Consider the following 22,707-nt stretch of genomic DNA (forward strand, 5'->3'; position numbering starts at 1 on the left):
GTTTGCGGTGTAAAGCCAATAAAACAGGCCTGTTAGTGGGGGACTGTTGGCATTAGCAGTGCCCGTGCGCCGGGCCTCCCTGCTGGGTTCAAACAGTAAGCAGCCACCGCCACAGACACAGGAAGGCTGGCTGGCTGGTGGGCAAAGCATGAGGGGGGGTGTGGGGGTGGGAGGGGATGTCTGTCTGGGAGGTGCTAACGAGACTTTTGTGGTGGATGGTTCTGGAAGGAGGTTTCTCTTCTCTTGAGGTGTTTGGAGGTGTGAGTGGATACTATGCCGTGCTCGTAGCGTTGGGTATAAGAAGGTTGGATTATTCCAATAACAATATTGTCAAATAAACATTTACAGAATGGCCCAGATGCACAGAGGCAGTCAAACCTGACAAGCAGACTAAGCAGTTCTAGTCTTGGATGTACTTTGGCGGCGTCCATCTGAGCTTTGTTTCATGTCGGCTCCATCCTAAAGGTTATCAGTAAACCCTGACTGGGCGATGCGGCACCCCGACGCGAAGTGGAGGGGTCTTGCATCGCCTCGAACGAGTTTATTTCACAACAATGACCTGCTAGCTGTACACTATCACGCTTATTACACAGCTCCTTACTTAAGAAATCAATAATTTGACACAAAAACGGTCCTTCAGAGTCCGAGATCAGAACTGCGCCCATAGCAACGGTCTGTTATACATAGCAACGGTCTTTTATACATAGCAACGGGCTACTACAAAGAAATAACAGACCGTAGAACGCTGTGATTGACCAATCAGTATCGAGTATTTAACAAAGCCGTGTAATAAATGCCTTTAGTCATCATCCAATCGCTAACAATAAAGCCCAGCAAACAGCCACGACTTTGCTGTTCAATTCACTCAACACAGCTTCCGGACTAACCTTCAGTTCTCCCGATGCTACTTTGAAGACCAGCTCCACCACTGAGCCGACGGCAAGGCGAGCTGCACTGGACGAATGGACCTCATTCCAAATGGTGTCGCTGTCCACCTGCAATTACACACACACACACAGTCATGTGTTGTTTATATCACATTTTTAAAGCTGGCAAAAATATGCAGCTTTACACTGTTTTCCATTTCTTTGGGGACATTTGATGGTGCGGTTTACAGTACTTCAGTGTGACTGCGGTTTACAGTACTTCAGTGTGACAGCGACTGTAAAACTGTGAGGACATTTGAAATCATTTAGCTTATGTCATTTTCACATCAAAGTTAGTCTTTGAAAGTGGCAGTTTAGGGACAGCTGGAATGTTTTCACTGAGAGAGAGAAACTGTGAGGCAGCAACACATATTTAGAAGCTTAATCATACACTCGGAACATTTATTATAGAACACACGAAAGGAGCAGATGTAAGATGTTTTAAGTAGGGCTGTCAATCGATTCAAATATTGAACTGTGATTAATCACAAATAAATCACACATTTTTTATCTGTTCAAAATGTACCTTAAAGGGAGATTTGTCAAGTATTTAATACTCTTATCAACATGGGAGTGGGCAGATATGCTGCTTTATGCAAATGTATGTATATATTTATTATTGGAAATCAATTACCAACACAAAACAATGACAGATATTGTCCAGAAACCCTCACAGGTACTGCATTTAGCATAAAAAATATGCTCAAATCATAACATGGCAAACTGCAGCCCAACAGCCAACAACAGCTAACACCTGAGGTTTTCTAGTTTCATATGAAGCCAGTATATTTACTCTAGCTTTACAACTGAGCCCGCTACAACCTCAAAGTGTCGTTAAAATGAATTTACGTGTTAACTTGATGTTCATCAATACATATCATTTCTAAGTTAAAAATGTAAACTTAAATGTAAAAATGTCTTGATTAACAATGGGTTACTCATTCTGGCATTTATTGTAATTTCATGTGTCAATTTTAAAGGTGCAGTGTGTAGGATTTGGCGACATCTACAGTGAAGTTGCAGATTGCCACCAACTGAAACTTCTCCCGTGTTCAAAGCGTGTAGGAGAACTACGGTGGCCAGATACGTGAAAAGCAAATGGCCGAACATAGAGCCAGTGTTTGGTTTGTCCGTTTTAGAATACTGTAGAGACATGGCTGCCGGCTTCGTGAAGAGGACTCGTTCCGTATATAGATATAAACGACTCATTCTAAGCTAACGAAAACACAACGATTCTTATTTTCAGGTGAATATACACTAAAGAAAATACTACTACTACTAATATAATACATATCAATATTATATTCCATTTCTGCCAATAGATCACTGAAACGCTACACATTGCTCCTTTAAGGTAAAGAGTGCCGTCAGTTTCTAAACACATTAGTTTGCCAATATGTTGACAAATCAATGTGTAAATAAAATCAATTCAATTTCAGATATGAAGTCCTGGATGAAACATTTTGAACATGGACAATATATGGCCAGATGACGGACAATTTGAAGTCTGAGTAAAAACAAACTGTAAGGCAAGAAAAGTTGAGCTACTTATTTATTTGTTTTATATAGTGAAACTAATGTCTGATTGTAAGTGTGTGTGTGTGTGTGTGTGTGTGTGTGTGTGTGTGTTTGAGTGTGTTCAGACATCAGTGGTCAAGCCTGATTAATGCTGAGGCACGCTCGGCCCCGATCACAACAAGCACATCCACGCACTTGTGCACGTACGCGAGCCAAATGGACCACAATATTCTCTGTGATTGATTGTAAGCAGGACGGTGCACAGGATAATATACACAGCCTCCATCAGGCATGGCAGATACTGCAGGCAGATGGAGCGCATGATAAACACAGAGAGGAGAAGCTGGCAGAGGAAAAGAAGAAAAAGGAAGGTCCGTGTGTCGATGTGTTTGAACTGTACACACACATGTGCGGAGCGGCCGACGCCAGAGCTCTGGAGAGGCTCTCTGATGTAAACCCGGGGCTCTCCTACTTTGAATATGTTAACTTTAACCTGACAGTCACCCGCCGCTCTGTCAGACTGCTGCTGGCCTTTCAGTCAGCTGGCCGACTGATACATTCACCCCTGACACCCAGTCAGCCCCATGGTCCTTCAACTAGTCAGCGTGTTAAGCGACTCAACAGCTTTTCAGCCAGCCGGCCCACTTTACTTCCCTCTTGTCTCCGGTGACGGGAGCGATCAGGGCTGCAGCAGCAGGACTCTATAATAACATCCACAGGGGAAGAAAAGGGCTCTTTTTAAGATGTGCCAAGAAAGGCTGTGAAATAAAAATTGTGGTGCGTTTACCATAGACTAATAAGTCAAAAGTAGAGGGTGAGGAGGTATAGAGAGTGTTGTTGATGAGCGACAGAAGAATGAGCAGAATGTGAAGAGAGAGAAACTGGTGTTAAAGCAGCAGTAGGCAGAAGGTTTTTGGCATCATTGGGCAAAAGGTCCATAATAACCTTTCAGCATATTGTAATTCAAGTGTTCTGAGAGATGACTAGACTTCTGCTCCTCCTCATGGCTCTGTTTTCAGGCTTTAAGAACATCTAGCCTGTGACGGGAGACTTTGGCCAATCACAGGTCATTTCAGACAGAGAGCGTTCTTATTGAGCGTTCCTGTTGGCTGTGCTCCGGCTGGTGGGCGGTGCTTGGTATTTCTTCAACTGATCTCAACAAGACAGCCGGGAGGAGAGAAATAGGAATTACAGTAACAGAATATTGATTCATATTTGATCAGCGCTGCCTAGTTTGACCGTTTGATCGGAGTTCACGAGTGATTGACAGCTGCTCAGAGATGGCAAGGCTCCAGCACGGCTCTGACTGGTTGTTTTCTTCCGGTCTGTGAAATCTTGCAGATGCCATTAGGAGCACCGGAGGACACAGAGGAACATGATTTTTTTCAGATTACCTGTCTCATGCTCTACTGTCAGGATATAGTGACCGTTTTATAAAAAATACTTTTTTTTATTAATATTTGCTCCATTTCCACCCACTGCTGCTTTAAGTGGAAGACACTATGTAGTAGCCGAGTTGGTGACTGAGCGAGCGAGTGAATGAAGAGCCAAGTGAGTGAGTGAATGGGAAACTGAATCATATATACAAGTCAGGTTAATGAGCACAAACAGATGCTGCTCTAAAAGCAGCATGTGGAGACTGGGTGGTTTATTATTTCCCATGTTGATGTAAAGTTTCGCCTCAAGCCAGGAGTGCAAGTTAGTCAGGAAAAAGTGAAAGGGATGTGGGGGGGGGGGGATGTTTGTGTGTCGGAGGTAGAAAAAGAGCGGGAACGTGCTGGTATGACGGAATGATGGTTCCCCACAGGCTGACAGCCTAATTTCAGCCCCCTTCCTCTGTAAATGTGTGTGTGACTTTATATGTGTGTGTATGACAGGAAGACAACAATTTAGCCCCATTTGCCATTATAAAGAGCAGAGCAGAGCTTTGGGTTCTTCTTGTTCCCACAGCAGCAGCAGCAGCCGCATGAGCCCCGAGGGAGGGCAGACAGAGAGAGAGAGAGAGGTATGGATGACATGTAAAACAGTTAGAGATGTAGAAAGAGTTAGTAAAAGGGCTGGCTGGGTGTCGGGGCTGGCCTTTTGGAAATCCTCAACATTGTGAAAAAGTCAACAGCAACACACACACACGCGCACAATCACATGCACATGCACATGCACGCATACAGGTGTGAGACTGTTCTTACATATCCATTTAAAAAAGACAGCACTTCCAACTCTGAGCAACCGTCGAAATGATTGCCTTAGCACACAAACATCCCCAAACACACACTGCTAACACAAACAAAAACATACCCCCCAACCATACCAACACACACACACACACACACACACACACCCACACACGCACACGCACAGCTCGTATGCTGCAAACATCTGGTTATAATTACAAACACGGCGGAAAGGCAGGCAACAGCTTTTGTTGCCTCTGGTCCTTGAGGGGCGTTTGTGTGTGTGTGTGTGTTTGCGTGCGAGTGTGTTAAGATTGTGTGTGTTTGTTTGGTGGAACAAGAACAAATGGGACCATTATTGAGGCGGCGGGGAGGTGGGGGGGGGCGGCGGAGAGAGAGAGAGAGAGAGAGAAAGAGAGTGGGCGAAGGGCAGCACAGTTATTATAGCGCTATTTGATGATGCTGAAACTACGCTTATTTGTTTCATTACAAAGTGAGCCGGAGCAGTGCCAGTTGGGTATTGATTAGATTAGCACGATGTTGTAAAAACCCAACAGTCTATTACAACAATTTTCCACTGAATAAGCGTGACTAACGCTGGCAATTTACAAGTTATATCAAGCACGCAAATTACCGATACTTAATTACCAAGAGAATATTTGTAAAATGACTCAAGCGCGACTTCATGAACCTAAAAAACAAGTGACTTACCCCTACGCCTCCGCATGGCAACCTCACAAACATGGGGCTCACCGAACCTGAGGCAGAAAAGACACACATTGAGAATTAGAAAAGAGTCAATAGAGAGGTGAAGAGGTAACTTTCTGGACTCACAGGCACAAATGAGCGCATGACCCCCTGATACTGAGCATTTGACTTTCTGACCTAATCTAACAGCGAGAGCACACAGGGGCATGCTTTAATTGGGCAAGGTGAAAAAAAAGAGAGTATGTCATTTCCCTGACAATTAAACCTTCTCCCTCTCTTCAGGGGGAATCAAGATTTTAGACCAGAAAGAGATGGGTTTTGTCATAGGAAATGGAAATGAGTGAACTTCAGGAAATAAACAGAAAACTAGTTGGAATTTCCTCTAAATGACAAAACCTTTATTTTTGTTGTGTTCAAACCAGGGCCGTAAATTGATTCAAATATTTAAACGCGATTAATCTCATGATTGTCCATGATTAATCGCAAATTAATTGCTTATTTTTTTATCTGTTTAAAATGTACCTTAAAGAGAGATTTGTGAAGTATTTAATACTCTTATCAACATGGCACGGGTTGGAACCGTTTCAACATTCTTTCTCTCCTGTCTTTGCTGCCAACCGTTAAAGCCAAAATTGAAGTTAAAACAAATGTGAACAGGGAAAGGTTGATTCATGTTTTATAAAGTAGTGGATGTCCAATGGTGAACGGGGTAGATCAATGAAACTAAACATACCATACCAGTGGGACATTTGTAAGGATAGTTTGTGATACTGAACTCCTACATATGGTAAGTATGACATTTAAAAGGACTGCATGTAAGTTTTTACTCAAGCTGTCATGGAATAAATTATTTAATCGTGATTAATCGCATGATTGTCTATGATTAATAGTCACAAATTATTCACACATTTTGTATCTGTTCATGTACCTTAAAGGGAGATTTGTCAAATATTTAATACTCTTATCAACATGGGAGTAACAAATATGCTGCTTTATGCAAATGTATGTACATATTTATTATTGTAAATTAATTAACAACACAAAACAATGACAGATATTGTCCAGAAACCCTCACAGGTACTGTATTTAGCATAAAACAATATGCTCAAATCATAACATGGCAAACTGCAGCCCAACAGGCAACAACAGCTGTCAGTGTGTCAGTGTGCTGACTTGACTATGACTTGCCCCAAACTGCATGTGATTATCATAAAGTGGGCATGTCTGTAAAGGGGAGACTCGTGGGTACCCATAGAACCCATTTACATTCACTTATGGCCAAATGGCCATGACGGTTTTTCCTCGCCAAAATTTAGGGTAAGTTTGGAGCGCTATTTTACGTCCTTCTCAACAACCTAGCATGACATGGTTGGTACCGATGGATTCCTTAGGTCAAGTTTCATATGATACCAGTATCATCACTCTACTCTTAAAACCGAGTCCGCTACAACCTCCGAAAGATGGATTGTGTTAATGCGTTATTATGGTGTTAACTTTGACAGCCCTATAGTTCAAACTGTATACAAAACTTGAATTTAATCTGACTGACTGCTCACTCTGTCTGTAGGTTTTTTTCAAGACATGTTTCAATGTAAAAACTTAACTGCTCCAATTTTCAACAACATTAAACTAATCTCAGTCCAGTGTTGACAACCGGACTAGTGTAAAGTTTCATGAGCACGACAGCAGACCTCTGAAGCTCTATGGGGAGAGCGTGGCACTTGCATCACCAAGGTTAAGGGTCCGAGTCTCCCGCTAATTTGTTAAAATACATGTGTCCGACAACAAGAAACAACCAGATATTTAATACAGTGAACAGGAATACTTGAACCCCTGACTAGTTGCCACCGTCCTGGGTTTATAACGGTTTGCATTTCCACACTCTTCTTTTGTGTGTGTGTGCATGCAAACCTATGCTGAACCTTCCACGGGATTATCTGGTAATTCTCCTGTGTAAGCAGTAATAATGAGGGGAATTTATGTCTCTACTGGAACGAAAGCTAAGATGACCACTGGGGTTTGCCCCTTAGCTTTTTGCAAGAGACTGCCTTGGCTACACCTGCACCTAAAGCCACAGAGGCCAGACGTAAGTGACAAAGCAGCCTGTGCGACTTTCTAGTTAACAAGCTTCAGCAGTTCCTCACCTTATCGTAACACCTCCAGGACTTTATTAGATTGGACCTTTTGTTATGGCACGGTTTAAGCATTAAAGCAGACTCCTTTCACAGATGCTGCAGATTCATGGCATTCAAAAGGAGGACTCAGTGGGTGGGAGAGGGCTGTTGCACCTGTCAACTCCTCTTCCTCCAGTGACTGTCTGGGTATTATCTAGTTTAAGGGTTATACGCAGAATTCATCTCCCCGAATTCAAAACTTTCAAAATTGGAACCATAGGTAGATGACAAATGTGACCGCTGTGCACAATCCCCAGCTGACCTACAGTAACACACGTGTTCTAGTTCTGCCCTAAATTGATACGTTTCCGGTCCTTCTGTTATAGAATAATCTCTGAAGTCATCGGGGTGGAGGTCCAACATGGTGTAGGGATAGCTTTCACTTCTCTTCTTGCTCCGCAGGAGGATATTTCTCCTTTAGAAGTCCTCTGCACCCCCTTCGCTATCATCCCTGATGGAGGATACGATGTTGTTCCTTAAACTGGATAAATTAAATCTGCCATTCGCGGATCAGCCCAGAATTTTTTACTATAACTGGCGGCCCCTCTTATCTCATTTTGACCGACTGACAGTGTCTCCGTATGATTAAGACCACTTGTATTTTTTTGTAGAATATGTTTTGATTTTATTTGAACGTACTGTATTTGGGCAGACTTATGGACTCATGGCATTTAAGATGTATTTCTCTCATCTACTAAAATGTATGACATCATAAAGTTTGATTTATGTAAACAGTTAATTATCCATTTGTCCATGGTAAAGTTTATTAGCCTATTTTATCTGTAGTTTGTGATTCATCCTATAATTATATTACTTTTATTTCTTTTAATTTAAATTGTTCTTTATCCTTTTTGCATCAGCAATGGGTGAGGGTTGGGTGGGAGGGGAGCTTTGGGGGAAATATGGAGAGACAATCATTGAGTGCTCTATTTGTATGTTTCTGTACAACTGATGTTACTTCCAATATATTATTACGGGAAAAAAAAGAAGGACTGATATTTAGGTGGACAACAGCATGGCTGGCAGTCAGCTTGCCTAGAAATCGATATACTGCAGCTGCTGGATCAGCTCACATTTGTAATGAGTGTGAATTTGTGAGCGTGTATCAATGTGTTATTGTGTATTGTCTTACAGTCTAGCTTCTGCCGCAGCGGGTTGGTTCCGTACAGCAGGACGTGGGCTTCAGAGTGGACTGTCTGTAACTCCTCCAGCGAGGCCTTCCTGCCGCGGATACACTGGTCACAGAGCAGGACAGAGGAGGAGGAGACGCAGATAGACACAGACAAGAGACACAATTATTTATTTGGTTCAATGCATGTGTAAATGAGAATTTAGGAGGAGAAACAGGTTCGTTTTCAAGCCATAACCTCAAAATGTGTGATAAAGCCAAGTGTGAAAATGGCTACACACTGCCCCCTTCTGGTCATTTAAACAACCTGCACTTCACAGTGGAATGCTGGCATGTTTTACAATAATAACCTTTAAACCTTTTATTTTAATTTAATGCTGTTTTTTTAAACAATGGGGGAGTACACAGCAGAAAAAAACACCACTGACATAGCTCTTCTTGCAATTTAAAGAGGCCTAAATGTTTGTGATGTGCCATACTGTATGTATAAAACCATGACAGTTACTTTATGTGCTGAATGAGTACGCTGCAATTCGGACAGAATCGCACCAAATACAATTTTTGACTCGCTGTAGCTCCGGGACAGCACAAGTCAAATCTATTGTTATGGAAATATTGTATTAATTAAACTCTATGGCCCTGTCTAAACGATCTATAGCGCATGGTGTAAAGTGCATTGAGCGCGTCTCCAACTCCACTTCTGCTAGTTAAACGGCGCATAATCTGGGCGCAAAGTAAGGCGCAAGGGGCAAAGGGGTAGTATTTAGTCTCTTAGTTAATCAGAGGTGTGTTTTGGGTGTAACAGGAATTAAACCAATCAGAGTGTCATCTCTCATTCCCTTTAAAAGCTAGGTGCTGCTGCACATTGGGGCATTGTTATTTAAAAGGCAGATTCATCAGATTGGAGAAGCGAGACGTTTTCTGCGGAGGAAACGGGATCTGCTCGTGCACGAAGTGAAAGTGCATGAGAAAATGTATGTGGTGCTTGGCCGGTGGACCCTCTGCCTCCACCGTCTCCCAATCCTCTGTCCCATCAACAACTCCATCTGACTGCATATGAGCAAATGCACCGATAACCTATTTAACCGGTACATGTTGCAAAATTCATCATATGATAATAATCACGAGGCTAAATATGATAAACATGTATTGATAAATAATGAAAACCGTATTGCTGTCCGAAGCAACCCATAGGGGGGCTCGGACCGGTTTAGCGTAATCCTCTGGAGATGCATTACGCACGGACTTACACCCAGGCTCTGCCGGAGAGGCGGTGCGTAACGCACAGATCCATCAGCCTCAAAACGCAGTTTACTGTGAGAGGGCCTGCAAACATTGAAGTAGCCTACGTCTACACTCGCACACGCAGAGGGATGAAGAGAGGAGACGCCACAGAGGCGACTCTGTATTTAACTGAGGAAGAGGAGTGTTTGTAACAAGCAGAGTGGACGCGTGTTGTGAACCCGCCTGTGTAGACGCATCTTACTATCTCAATAATGTGCCCTTAAATAGCAGGAAAATACTGCGCCACACTTTAGACCAGGTTTTTGTTGGTCAATGGTGCAATCGCTTTCTGCTGCCTCAAGATAGCAATGCACCAACAAAGCACCTGACCACACCTCATTTTATGACCATCACCAACACTCCCATCGACGCACAGATAATAGTAATAAATAATAATGAATTTGACTTATATAGCGCCTTTCAAGAAACCCAAGAACGCTTTACAAAGAGGGCATTAAAAATCATACTAATAAATAAAACAGAGGAAAAACTGTAGTTAATTAATTAAAAGAGTGATGTGTAGAAAGAGTCAGCTGAGATCAGAGGCCTTGATGAACAGGTGGGGCTGGAGGTGTTTTTTGAAAGTGTCCAAGGATGAAGCATTTCTTATTTCAGGAGGGAGAGAGTTCCAGAGAGCGGGGGCCATGACACTGAAAGCTCTGTCGCCGAAAGTTCTCAGCTGGGTGTGGGCGGTCGGTTAGGTACTGAGGGGCAAAGGTCATGAAGGGATTTGTAAGTGAGAAGGAGGAGTTTATAGTTGATGCGGGACTTGATTGGAAGCTAGTGAAGATGGATGAGAGTAGGGGTGATGTGTTGCCAGGGCCTAGTGCAGGGGAGAACCCTGGCAGCTGAGCTCTGGACATACTGGAGCCGGTCCAGGTCTTTGCTGGGAACCCCGGACAGGACTCCATTACAGTAGTCCAGACAGGAGGTGATGGAGGAGGGTCTCTGCCACGGAGTCGGAGAGTGATGGCCGGAGTCGGGAAATGCTTTTGAGGTGGTAGAGCGCGGATTTTGTGACGGATTTGATGTGTGACTGAAATGAGAGGATGGAGTCCAGGATGGGCGCAAGTACACTTGCTACTTACACAATGTCAGTGCTGGGCGTGAACATGACAACTGCGGCATTCTGAAACTAGTAATGACAGTTCCACTGCGTTGTGCTGTGTGTTGTGCGCTATGTTGTACTCTGCGTTGTGCTGTGCGCTGTTTCTGTGCGTTGTGCGCTATGTTGTGCTCTGAGTTATGTGCTGCTTTGCCCTGGGTGTAAGATAGGGCTCTATATGCTGTTTTATTTTTCTATTATTGTACATTGTACATAGCATTCTGCTCTATCTTTATTTTTGTTATATATTGTACATAGGGCCCTTTCTTTCTGTACTTATTTCCTATACTTTGTGTTTCCCTGTAAACGGCACTCAGAGCAGAAGGCAAAGGAAGAATTTAACTGTGAACATGACAATATGACAATAAATGCTTTAACTTTGACTTGACTTGACTATGTCTCATAGTGTTGCATCCATTGGACCGTTCCTCTGTGGTCAAGTGTAACAGTGGCCTTACCTCGCAGTGTCCCCTAAGGCCTGTTTCCTGTAGTCGGGACCAGATGCTCTGGATGCGGCCAGCATGCTCTGGATGACTGGTGGTGTTGCCACACATACACTGGTGCTTCTGCATCAGAGAGTCATACACCAGACCTGGGAAATACACACACACACGCACACGCACACGCACACGCACACACACACACACACACACACACACACACACACAGAGTAATGTATATCGTTGACGATGAGGGCAGGGACGGTCGTCGCAACAAGATTCCTATAATCACACTGGAAGTCCCATGATGTGATAGCACCTAAACAAGAGGTCATGTGGAGATGAGATGATTCCATACAGTAAATGACACTTGTTGTGGGACATATTGTCAGCCACTCTATGTCGGCTCATCATGCTGTGTGGTTTCCTCCAACCTGCAATCAGCAGGATTAAAGTGTGTTTTTAGATTGTTGTTTGCCACTCTACTTTATGAAAGACCTCAGCGTAAGAGCAGTACACACACATCAATAAAAAGCATAATTTAAGCTGCAGTGTGTATGTGTAAGGCCCATATCGTCAAGGCCCGAGCACCGACAACGTCTATTGAAACTGTAGGAATTATTCTTTTTCTTATCTCAAATGAATTATATTTTTGAGGGCCTTAAGGTGCTCAAAAAGTTGTTAAACTTTGCACACTTATCAGACGTGGTGTAAAATGTATTATTTTAAAGGTCTGGGGCTTGGGTGTGGCAAAATGGCTCGCTAGCGCCCCCTACAAAATCAGAAAAATTGAGCCCCTCATTCAAGTTTCACCTACATGTATGAAATCTGGTAGGCAGATGTAACATGTGGAGACACACAAAAAAGCCTCTTGGAGGTATGCCCGAAATTCAACAGGAAGTCAGCCATTTTTAATTGAATGTGCCATTTTCGCCCATTTATAGCGTTTTACAGGCCGTGTACTTTAACAACAGATTTAATCAGATCGACTTGAAATTTGGTCAGGACCATCGCGGGGAAAGTGCGAGGGCCCGTTCATCGCTTCTTTGTAGCTTTAATTGTAATTCTCATTCAACAGACCTGTAGTGAATCGAGGCTTGGCCGGCGGCTCCTGCACCACCATGGGGAAGGAGGCGGAGGCTGGAGACGACTGAGCCCTGGACAGGGGGCGGTGTCCGGCAAAGCTGATCGACAACCCGGCTGCTTCCATGGAGGCTTGGTAGTTCCTCAGCTGGTGGATCCGCTGCTGCTCTAACAGCAGAGCCTGCTGCTCACACACACACACACACACACACACACACACACACACACACACACACACACACACACACAGAGTGACATTAGGGTGACCAGGTTTATGAGCTACAGCAAAGCATTTCTTTCCTTGTCCGTTTGAGGGAAAGGGAAGAATAGAAATGTTTTTTTTTTTTTAGTTAGATATAAATTATAACAAAATGTCAGACTACTTGTCAGCATTGGTAACGTGTCCCACATTGTCCCACACAGACATACTCTTTGTCCTACATTTGGTTTGTCTGGATCTGGTCCCCCTCAGTGACATGTTCTGTATGACTGGTGGACTGCAGTATCTTTCTCATGCCAGAAGATGGCACTAGATTATTGCAAATACCAAGCTGCTGTGATACACAACATAGGCTGCACTCCAAAGAGTTGATATTGTGTTACACTGTGACATAAGGGTTTTCCATTCTGTGCAGCTCGCATGACAAAACCACACAAATATGGTGGCAATGCAGGGAAATCTGTCAAATATGACTAGGAGGTCTTACACTTGAAAAGACTATACGTTTGACAAGGACAATGCACACTATCAATCTAAAAGCACTCTATTCTCAACTTGACTTCACATGATGATTATCCTCTTTGTGAGACTTATTAAAGGGTGCAGCCTAGAACTAATAATGATCTAATTATAGACAAATAAAGAGCCATCAAACTGCCTTTAAAAGATAGAAATAGGTTTTCCGGAACATGTGCTTGTTAATGATTTCATCTGAAAGTGTCTCCTGTGAGCACCCAAGTATGTACCTGACTTAAATATCTGATCTTTCCGCTCAAAAGGACTCTCACCGAGCAATCCTGTTGTTCAATTCTGATGGGCGTGTCTGCTTACATTGGGCGCCATGGCGACAGTGAGGGGAGTGCCTGATTGAATTTGGCTGAGCGGACAGCAGGGATGGGCTAGACGGATGAGGACATGGTGTCCTGACTGTGTGTGTGTGTGTGTGCGTGTGCATGTGTGTGTGTGTGCAATACAGAGACAGAGAGAATATACGTCCATGGACAAATTGAAGACTCACTGAGGGTTTCTGTGTGGGTGAACAGTATGAATTTTGAAAGCACACTATTGTCCATGTGGAGTCGTGCTAGGGAGTAGCATGGAGGAGGTACACAAGCCTTAAGCCATTCATAAAAAAAACACACTACTCTGCATTAGTAGAGAACATGTGTGGTGTGTGTGTGTGTGTGTGTGTGTGTGTGTGTGTGTGTGTGTATAAGTACGTTCTGCGTGACTTAAAAACTTAAAATATGCCGGAGAGTGGGCTGGACAGACAGTCAGGAAGAATGTTGGAGTGCAATGTTTCAGTCAGTCACTATTAGCTCCATCTGTCACTGCTGTCAGATCATCCATGTAGGCAAACTGGTGAAAAAGACTCCTCCATAACATCTAATGATATTCACTTTGAATGCATACACATGATGAGATAATGGCCCTGCTGTTCAGACCTGGTATTAACATGCGTCCCCCAAGTGATCTGATCTCAAGTGGACAGGTGTGAACGCACTCATAGAGGACGCATTGAGATCGGATCTTTCAGTACACATTCAGAGGTGGTCCGGGCCACATATGACCACATTGTTTTAGCAGTTGTGTACGTGAATGTGTCCGGGGCCACATTAAGGACCGCCTACTCAACTCACGTCCCACTGAATAGACGCATTAACAAAACTTGCGATTTTTAGGTTGTAGCAAGCTCAGTTTTAAAGCAAGAGATAGATCCTGGTAGGATATGAAACTAGAAAAACCTAATGAATCCATCGGTGCCAACCATGTCATACTAGCTCATCACGAAGGAGGATAAATAATGCTGCAAACTTGCGCTAAATTTTGGCGAGAAAAAACTGGCATGATCATTTTCAAAAGGGTCCCTTGACCTCTGACCTCCAGATATGTGAATGAAAATGGGTTCTATTCACGAATATGAAGGATATTGTGGGATATATATGTAGGATATTACGACTGACATTCATGTAATATTACGTCACAGCGTCTGCTGTACTAGCCGTGTGTTTACTACCTATTTATTTGCATATAGAGCAGGGAAGTGAGATCCGATCACATGTGGTCATTGGAGATGCATGTGGAAAAGCATTCTAATGCCAGGTGTGAACAGACGTTTTTAAAGCTGTCCACTTGTGATCGGATCACTGAGGACTCATGTTAATACCAGGTCTGATCAGGGCCAATGTTACTGAGATGGGATTTGATGGCAACTTAGAATGCATGAAATTTGCAAGCAGATCAGTTTCATCTTCCTTCTTTGTTATTTTTACTCTGGAATATCTGAAAAGCAGATTGTGGAATCTGCCTTTTAACTGACTGTAATTTCACGCCCAGGCAGTCTCTAATTCCCATCATTCACTCTGTATCTCACTGTCCTCCTTTTCTTCTCACCCTGTCTTCTATCTGTGTAGCATTTTTCCTCTTCCCGCTTCTCTGCCCTGAGTCGTCTTCTCTTCTGCCCCACCCCGCATCCTTACCTGTCGGAACAGGAATTCCTGCTCAACTTGTCTGTCCTGGTCTTGGGGGTCCTGGGGCTCCTGCTTGATGACCAGCCCTCGCAGATGTCCCAACTCCTGCTCCAACATCGAGGATGAAAGGCAGAGCCCCTGGTGCTCCCTGAGTTCTTCTTCCGTCTCCTCCGGGTGACTCTGGTGCTGCCGGGCTGGCCCGGAGGCGCTGGAGCTTGCGGCCGAGACCTGATCACCGGGCTTGGACATGATCTAGAAGACGAAAAGAGAAAAGTTGGAGGTGAGAGGTTTTACAGAGCATTGCTATGATTGGGGGGTCCGGTTTCCATTGGGTCATGCGTGCTTAAAATAAACAAAACCATGGAACACTCTCAGATAAAAATGTCATGTCAATATTGAGAAATGAAGGGATGTTGGTATGGAATACAGGGGCGATAAGAAGCTCAAACAAGGAACCAGTGACTGTCAAGGGGGTAGTTTTGGTTTCAGAAGTGTGTGGCTAGCTAAAACTGATGCAGTCTAATACAACCACCCTACTATAAATCCTAACTTCATGATTGTTCTAATGTTTTAAGCCGGAGATATACTTGCTTTTAACTACACGTTGGCGTGATGGCTGCCTTGCGGGTCCTGTGTCTGTTTGGAACGTTGGTTGTGCACGTCCTCAGAAATTGCAAGATGCCATACGCAGATGAACGGTAGGGGCAAGTGTAGTGGCAGTATGGTGATGTGACCTGACATGCCTGATTTTGGGGCCTTACGTACCATCTACCATGGTGCCGCTGTCACTTTTCAGGATTAACAATATATCCGGTAATATAACCGTTCGTGTCTAGATGGTAACCATACACTTGCGAAACTCTCACGAGAGGGTTGAGGTGACCTCGAATGGTTAAAGGTCCCATATTACGCTAATTTTCAAGTTCATACTTGTATTTTTTGGTTTCTACTAGAACATGTTAACATGCTGTAATGTTCAAAAAACACATTATTTTTCTCATACTGTCTGCCTGAATATACCTGTATGTACCCTCTGTCTGAAACGCTCCGTTTTAGTGCATTTCAACGGAATTGCAACGGAATTGCGTTGCTAGGCAACAGCTTGGGTCCATGTTTACTTCCTGTCAGCTGATGTTATTTACATACACTGCAACAGGAAATAAACTGGGACAGATTTAGAATGTTTAAAACTGTGTAATGGTCTAAATATTGTACATTTGTGACATCACAAATGGACAGAAATCCAAACGGCTTGTTTCAAACGCACAATGTCTGAATACGGGCAGTGTGTATTTCTCCGTATATTGAGCGTTTTAATAGTTGAACAGTATTTACAGTATATCGCACTTAAACCTGCTTTATAATATAAAAGACATGAAAATCTTACTTTTAACAATATGGGACCTTTAAGGTTAGGATAGGTCGTCGGGCTAAATGGTAACCCTTGATTTGGAGGAAACCAGGAGAGGGCAATGAAAAACGAGAGTCTCCCGGGAAAATCGGGCGGGTTGGCAAGTATGAGCCGGTTGTCTACACAAATATATCTCAGACTTTAGAGGAGTAATCATCAGGAAAAAAGAGCTTCAACAACATGAGAAAAGAGGGGAAGGAAGACTTGCCATCATAACTGAGAGAACATCAAGGACAGCAATGCATGATGCCATAAAAACCTGCACCACTTTAATAAGTGTTGGTCCACTGAAGATGTTTTTCATTCCAAAAATAGCTGACTGATCAGTTCGAGTACAAAACAACAAAGTAAAAGACCTCAAGGTTAACCGAACAAAAGCTAACATTAGCCAGGCACTTGTACTTTTTGTACACATGGAGATAACCCGGACCTGTACTCTGAACTCTGCCAGGTTATTTATTTATTTAAAGATCTCCATGACTATATTTGAAATGCATATCCAGGTAGTTAACTTCACCATGCCCGGGCCCGCACAACGAGCAGAAAACTGAGCAGAGGACATGAGGGAGAAAGAGAGGAAGAATTGTAGAGGGGCGATTGTAGGAATCTTGTTGTGGCAGCTGTCCCCCGTCCCTGTCGTCAAAGACCTCAACCTTGATCCTTGATGCGTAGGTCATGATTGGAGTGGTCCGCTGTTTGTGCATGGAACACACACACACACACACACACACACACACACATGGAGACACACACACACACACTTGGCTGGCATATTGCCCAGGGAACAGTCCATTGACGTCAGAGAGCAGGCTCTTGCCTCATCCCAGTCCCTCTTCTCCAAACAAACTCAAAACACTCATTCACTCCTGCTGCACTGATTCTCGCTCTTTCTTTCTCTCTCTTGTTTTGCTCCCGTTCTCTCCCTCCAACCCTCCTTTTAAAACAGAGGAAATAGTTGCGGGGATATGAACCATGAGGGGGGGCAGACACTATAAGCCTGTTGAATCAGTCGGAGGACAGAGTGAGAGCGGGAGGTGGAGAAAGCGAAGGCGATGGTACATACCAACACTTGAAGCTAGTTGACTCATGTCACTTTATGTACGTCTTTTTTCACACACTTCCATAACAATAATGATGTAAGAGAGTAAACCCCGGTATTGCCTTAGCTGTCTCTGGTAATTAATGGGAAACAGCAGGCCTTGGGTTGGAACTGTTTCAAGATTCTTTCTTTCCTGTCTTTGCTGCCAACATGTCCGACCGTTAAAGCCAAAACTGAAGTTAAAGAAAATGTGAACAAGGAAAGGTTGATTTATGTTTTATAAAGTGGTGGATGTCCAATGGTGGTACATATGGTAAGTATGAAATTTAAAAGGGACTGCATGTATGTTTTTACTCGAGCTGTCAATCGGATAAGTTATTTAATCGTGATTAATCGCAAATTAATCACACATTTGTTACATGTACATACATATGTTCATGTACCTTAAAGGGAGATTTGTCAATCCGATCCGGGAATGAGAGCGAGCGAGCAGGTGGGTGTCAGCTCTGTGCAGAGCACCGGAACTAAAACACTTGCGCATCTCTGACAGTATGATAATAATGCACTTTGCGTGCCTAGTCTGATAGTCTGTAGGTATGTAGCCTATAAACAAAATATATTGCAATTAGGGCTGTCAATCGATTAAAATAGTCAATCGCAATTTATTTTTTCTGATCAAAATGTACCTTAAAGGGAGATTTGTCAAATATTTAATACTCTTATCAACATGGGAGTGGGCAAATACGCTGCTTTATGCAAATGTATGTATATATTTATTCCTGAAAATCAATGAACAACACAAAACAATGACAGATATTAGAAACCCTCACAGGTACTGCATTTAGTATAAAACATATGCTCAAATCATAACATGGCAAACTGCAGCCCAACAGGCAACAACAGCTGTCAGTGTGTCAGTGTGCTGACTTGACTATGACTTGCCCCCAAACTGCATGTGATTATCATAAAGAGGGCATGTCTGTAAAGGGGAGACTCGTGGGTACCTATAGAACCAATTTTAACCCTTTTGAAGGGCCATGACAGTGTTTCCCCGCCAAAATTTAGCGCAAGTTTGGAGCGTTATTTAGCCTCCTTCGGGACAAGCTAGTATCTTATGACATAGTTGGTAACAATGGATTCCTTAGGTTTTTCTAGTTTCCTATGATGTCTTCACACTAGCCTTAAAACTGAGCCCGTTACTACCTCCAAAAGATCGATTGTGTTAATGCTCTAAAGAAATTAGTGCCGTTAAAATGAATTAGCGTTAACACATTATTATCGCGTTAACTTTGACAGCCCTTTTTACACATATATAAAAAAATTTATTGCCAATGTGTGAACAGGTTGTCACTAAACCTAAAAAATGAGACCTTCCGCGACTTTCTGGGTTTCCTCTATCGGCCTGTAGACTGCTTTTAATTGTTAAGAATGTGGGCCGGTTTTTCCATGAAAATCCAACAGGTGTGACATAATGCGCGCTCGCGAGTGCCTTTATTTTCAGCTCTGCTTCAGGGCTACCAGTGTGCAACCGTAGCTAAATTCCGTTAGAAATGGAGTCCGCTAACGCCAACAAACGACCAGCCCCCGGCACAACTCAGACTCCAACACAAACTGTGTTTCCTGCTGCTGAGTGGAGTGATGGGGGTTAACTCCGGAGCGAGTAACGTTATCGACTCCGGCCCAGGAGACCAAAACTACGGTGTCTCTCCTGAGACTTCTGACCACGCTCGGGAGGCTGAAGCAGGAAAAGTTAACACTTAGATCAACATCGGCCGGGCCTTCGATTCATGGCGGGACCTTCGTTTGGTGAGCTAACATTACTGCTAAGCAGGTGATATATATAGTGATATTGTGGTTTTAGCTGCTAATGTTGCTAACGTTAAACAACATGATGCCTGTCAACCAAGTTCAGTCTCGGATGTGTCGCCTCACTGTTTTGACCGATGCTCGCTCGCGTCTATGTAGTGCAAGCACAAGTCGACTTAACGGCCACAGCTGTCACTGTAAACCAGCGATTGCTGATTCTTACATCTGGCCCCTTTAATGGCAGCCATGGCGCTCCTTACCTCTATAATAAAACACTGGTATTACAACCATTCGGCAGAGACATGCTGCTGCCTGGAGTATTGTACTTCCTCATGTTAAATGGAAAGTGTATTGTTTTTCAGAACCTGACTTTATTATGCAGCAATCAATAGTGTTTCTTGGGGGCACCTCTACATTTTCCATTGTGCTGAGAGGCAGTAAAGAGAAAACAAAGTCAATGGCTAGCTGGGGACATGTTATTTATTTACATTGCATTTTGTAAGAATGGGACTACTGGGTATACAAATCCAATAGCTGTGGAATTGTACAATTACATTAGGAGGAAACACAATGCATTAAAAAAAAAAAACAACTTAATATTTTAGCCAGAGCAGCCATATGTCGGATTTGTCATGGTCTCTGTATATAAGAAGTAGAGTAGAAGTAGTGTCGATCACAAGGTAGCCACGCCTGCTTTATGGTCTATCTGACTCTAAATGGGACCATAATTTACTAAATGAACATCATGCTGTATTGAAGAAGACTTGAAACTAGAGAAAGAGACCATAAACTCATGTTTACAATGTTTACTGAGGTAATAAATCAAGTGAGAATTAGGCTCATTTTCTCATAGACTTCTATACAATCAGACTTCTTTTAGCAACCAGAGGAGTTGCCCCCTGCTGGCTGTTAGAAAGAATGCAAGTTTAAGGCACTTCAGCTTCACTTTTCAGACCCAGAGGATTCCCACTGGATATTTGCTACAGTAGGGAATAAAGAGACAAGTATTTGAGATGGCTGCATTTAAGTATCTGTATTCCACTGTCCTTTTTTGCAGCTGTTGGTGATTTTACCGTTAGTACACCCATAAATAGCAGCCTTTGAGTTGGGTGTAATGCCAATACTTTGACTGTGCATAATCTCTGCCACTATTACACAACTCACTCGCTCAAGTTTCTTCTTGCTTAATCAGATGAAATGAATACAAAGGTTTGGATTAACGCTGGTAAACCACCAAATGAAACAGGTTATAGTGCCCAACTTAGAGACTATCGTTGTCAAGGCCTTTTCTTGATGCACACTTTTTGAGTGAGCTAAAATCTGTTGCATCAGCATCTGGCTAACACTTAAATGAGTTCCTTACATATTCCAGGTAATATTTGGAGTGTGGAGCTTCATACTTGACGATGACAAGTTACAACACTGAGAAATGGTTGACCTTTTCAAGCTGTACAGAAAGCCGCATGGCCCCAGTTAACTGAATAACCACCATCCTCTCTGTCTCTCCACAGCAACAACTTCAACTTGTCACTGGAGCTAATTGAACACTTACAACTTGCGAAACATTGTCTGGGTGCCTTTAAATTAAACAGTGAACTTTATAGTTAATAATTCTGACCTGTGCATCGAAGGAAATGTTTCTTGCCTATATGCAGTCAAATGATAGGAAAATGATAAGGTAAGAGTTCAGATACACTCTGAACAGGTTGCCAGTCTATCACAGGGCTGGCACACTGTATAGACAAACATACAGTTTTCACACCTAAAGGCAAACTGGGGGGAAACCAAAGCAGCTATAGAGGAAACACCACGCTAACACGGAGGGGGGGGAGGGACACAAACTCTACACAGAAAGGCCTCAGCTGGCCGGCAGGTCCAAGCCCGGTACCTGCTTCCCTTGAGTAAAAAATGGGCTACCCAATAGGCTTGCCGCGGCAGTCGGTGTTACATGATGTTTGGGCAGACATTGATTACATAACTTACCCACCGCCCCCACCGTCGTTTTGCTTTTTTTAAAGAAATAAAACCCATGTAGTTCATTTTGGCGTATCAGCGCCGTGTGGTCAATACATAGTCGGACGACGGACGCTACAAACTGAAAGTGAAAGTGTCTGCTCCGTACGGAGTCCCAGCTCAGAGTAGCAGGAGTCAGACTTCACACACACGGGACGAGAGAGAGTTGACAGACAAGACGATGGCGGAGGATTTGGTGTCGAAGCGAAAAGCAAAAGAGCCTATTTGGCAATGTTTCAGATATAAACCCGGTGCTATCAGGGAACTATAAAGGAAGCAAACATATTTACTTGTTTTAAGATGTCTGCATTAGTTAGTGCATTAGTGTGCAGATCTGTGCTGACACTAAAGTATCAAGTGGTTATTATCCAACTGCCGTAAACGTCTTAATTAACTTGGATCTACTTTGAGTGGTCTGTGATTTGATAGACTGAATTACAGAATAAATCCTGTTTCACACATGCACAATGAATTTAAAGCATAGGTCCACAATAATTAAAGGTACTCTTTTATGATTTCTCAAATATTCCTCAAAGATTAACAGTGTTCAGTGCATTCTAAAGCTGGGCATACACTGTACCATTTTAGAAATGTTGTTGTGTGATTCCTGCAGCACTCTGCCTGGATTTTCTCTATCCTTCTTATTTTGCTTTAGTCCGGACACTTCTGGGCGTCAGCAGACAGCAGTTTGTGCCCCGCGTGGGGGTGTAACCCCCAGCCAATAACAGCGCGCAGGGTGTGCAGTCCGTTCAGGTGGTCAAACATCGCCGCTTTGTCACGCCCCTTGGCTTCTGCTACCGAGGCACAAGTCCTTCAGCTCGGTCGGATACAAAGCGGCCGTATTTCACGGATGAGAACGGGTTGTGTTATGTGCTTGTGTTCCAGTGATCCTCCTGCTGCTCTGCCTCTCATCTGCTGTGTGCAAGTGCTGCTATGATCCGTGTGTGTTAGTAGTTTGACCGAGAGCAGCGCTGAGCCACACAAACAGACTTCGGCTGCATTCATTCAAAATCCGGCAACTCGGTTCCTTCCCACAGTATTGTGCTGGAGTTAGTCGCGTGTTTATTTGTGTTTTACAACGTAACAGCCATGAAACAATCAGAAAATGATGTTTTATTTCTCTGATTTGCTGCTTTGTTCTCACTAACACCGCTCTCTATCTTCAGTCACTCTATTACTCGCTCAAACATCACTGCTCTCTCTCTCCCT

The 22,707-nt window shown here is 43.4% G+C and overlaps 1 protein-coding gene across 8 annotated transcripts in view; it reads right to left on the reverse strand.

Annotated features, from left to right (window-relative positions):
* hdac4 (histone deacetylase 4) overlaps positions 1 to 22,707 on the reverse strand; it is a 212,618-nt gene that overhangs the window by 34,372 nt on the left and 155,539 nt on the right. For 7 of the 8 annotated variants that reach the window (XM_037789081.1, XM_037789082.1, XM_037789084.1 and 4 more), the window contains 6 exons: positions 15,239 to 15,481; positions 12,536 to 12,722; positions 11,474 to 11,607; positions 8,630 to 8,732; positions 5,327 to 5,373; positions 888 to 995 (listed from right to left, as the gene is read on the reverse strand). In XM_037789081.1, the coding sequence (XP_037645009.1) occupies positions 888 to 995; positions 5,327 to 5,373; positions 8,630 to 8,732; positions 11,474 to 11,607; positions 12,536 to 12,722; positions 15,239 to 15,481 (822 nt within the window). The remainder of the gene's footprint in view (positions 1 to 887; positions 996 to 5,326; positions 5,374 to 8,629; positions 8,733 to 11,473; positions 11,608 to 12,535; positions 12,723 to 15,238; positions 15,482 to 22,707) is intronic. The other variant, XM_037789078.1, reaches the window with a different exon arrangement.

The sequence above is a fragment of the Sebastes umbrosus genome, chromosome 13 (assembly GCF_015220745.1).
Source record: "Sebastes umbrosus isolate fSebUmb1 chromosome 13, fSebUmb1.pri, whole genome shotgun sequence".
NCBI classification, from domain to species: domain Eukaryota; kingdom Metazoa; phylum Chordata; class Actinopteri; order Perciformes; family Sebastidae; genus Sebastes; species Sebastes umbrosus.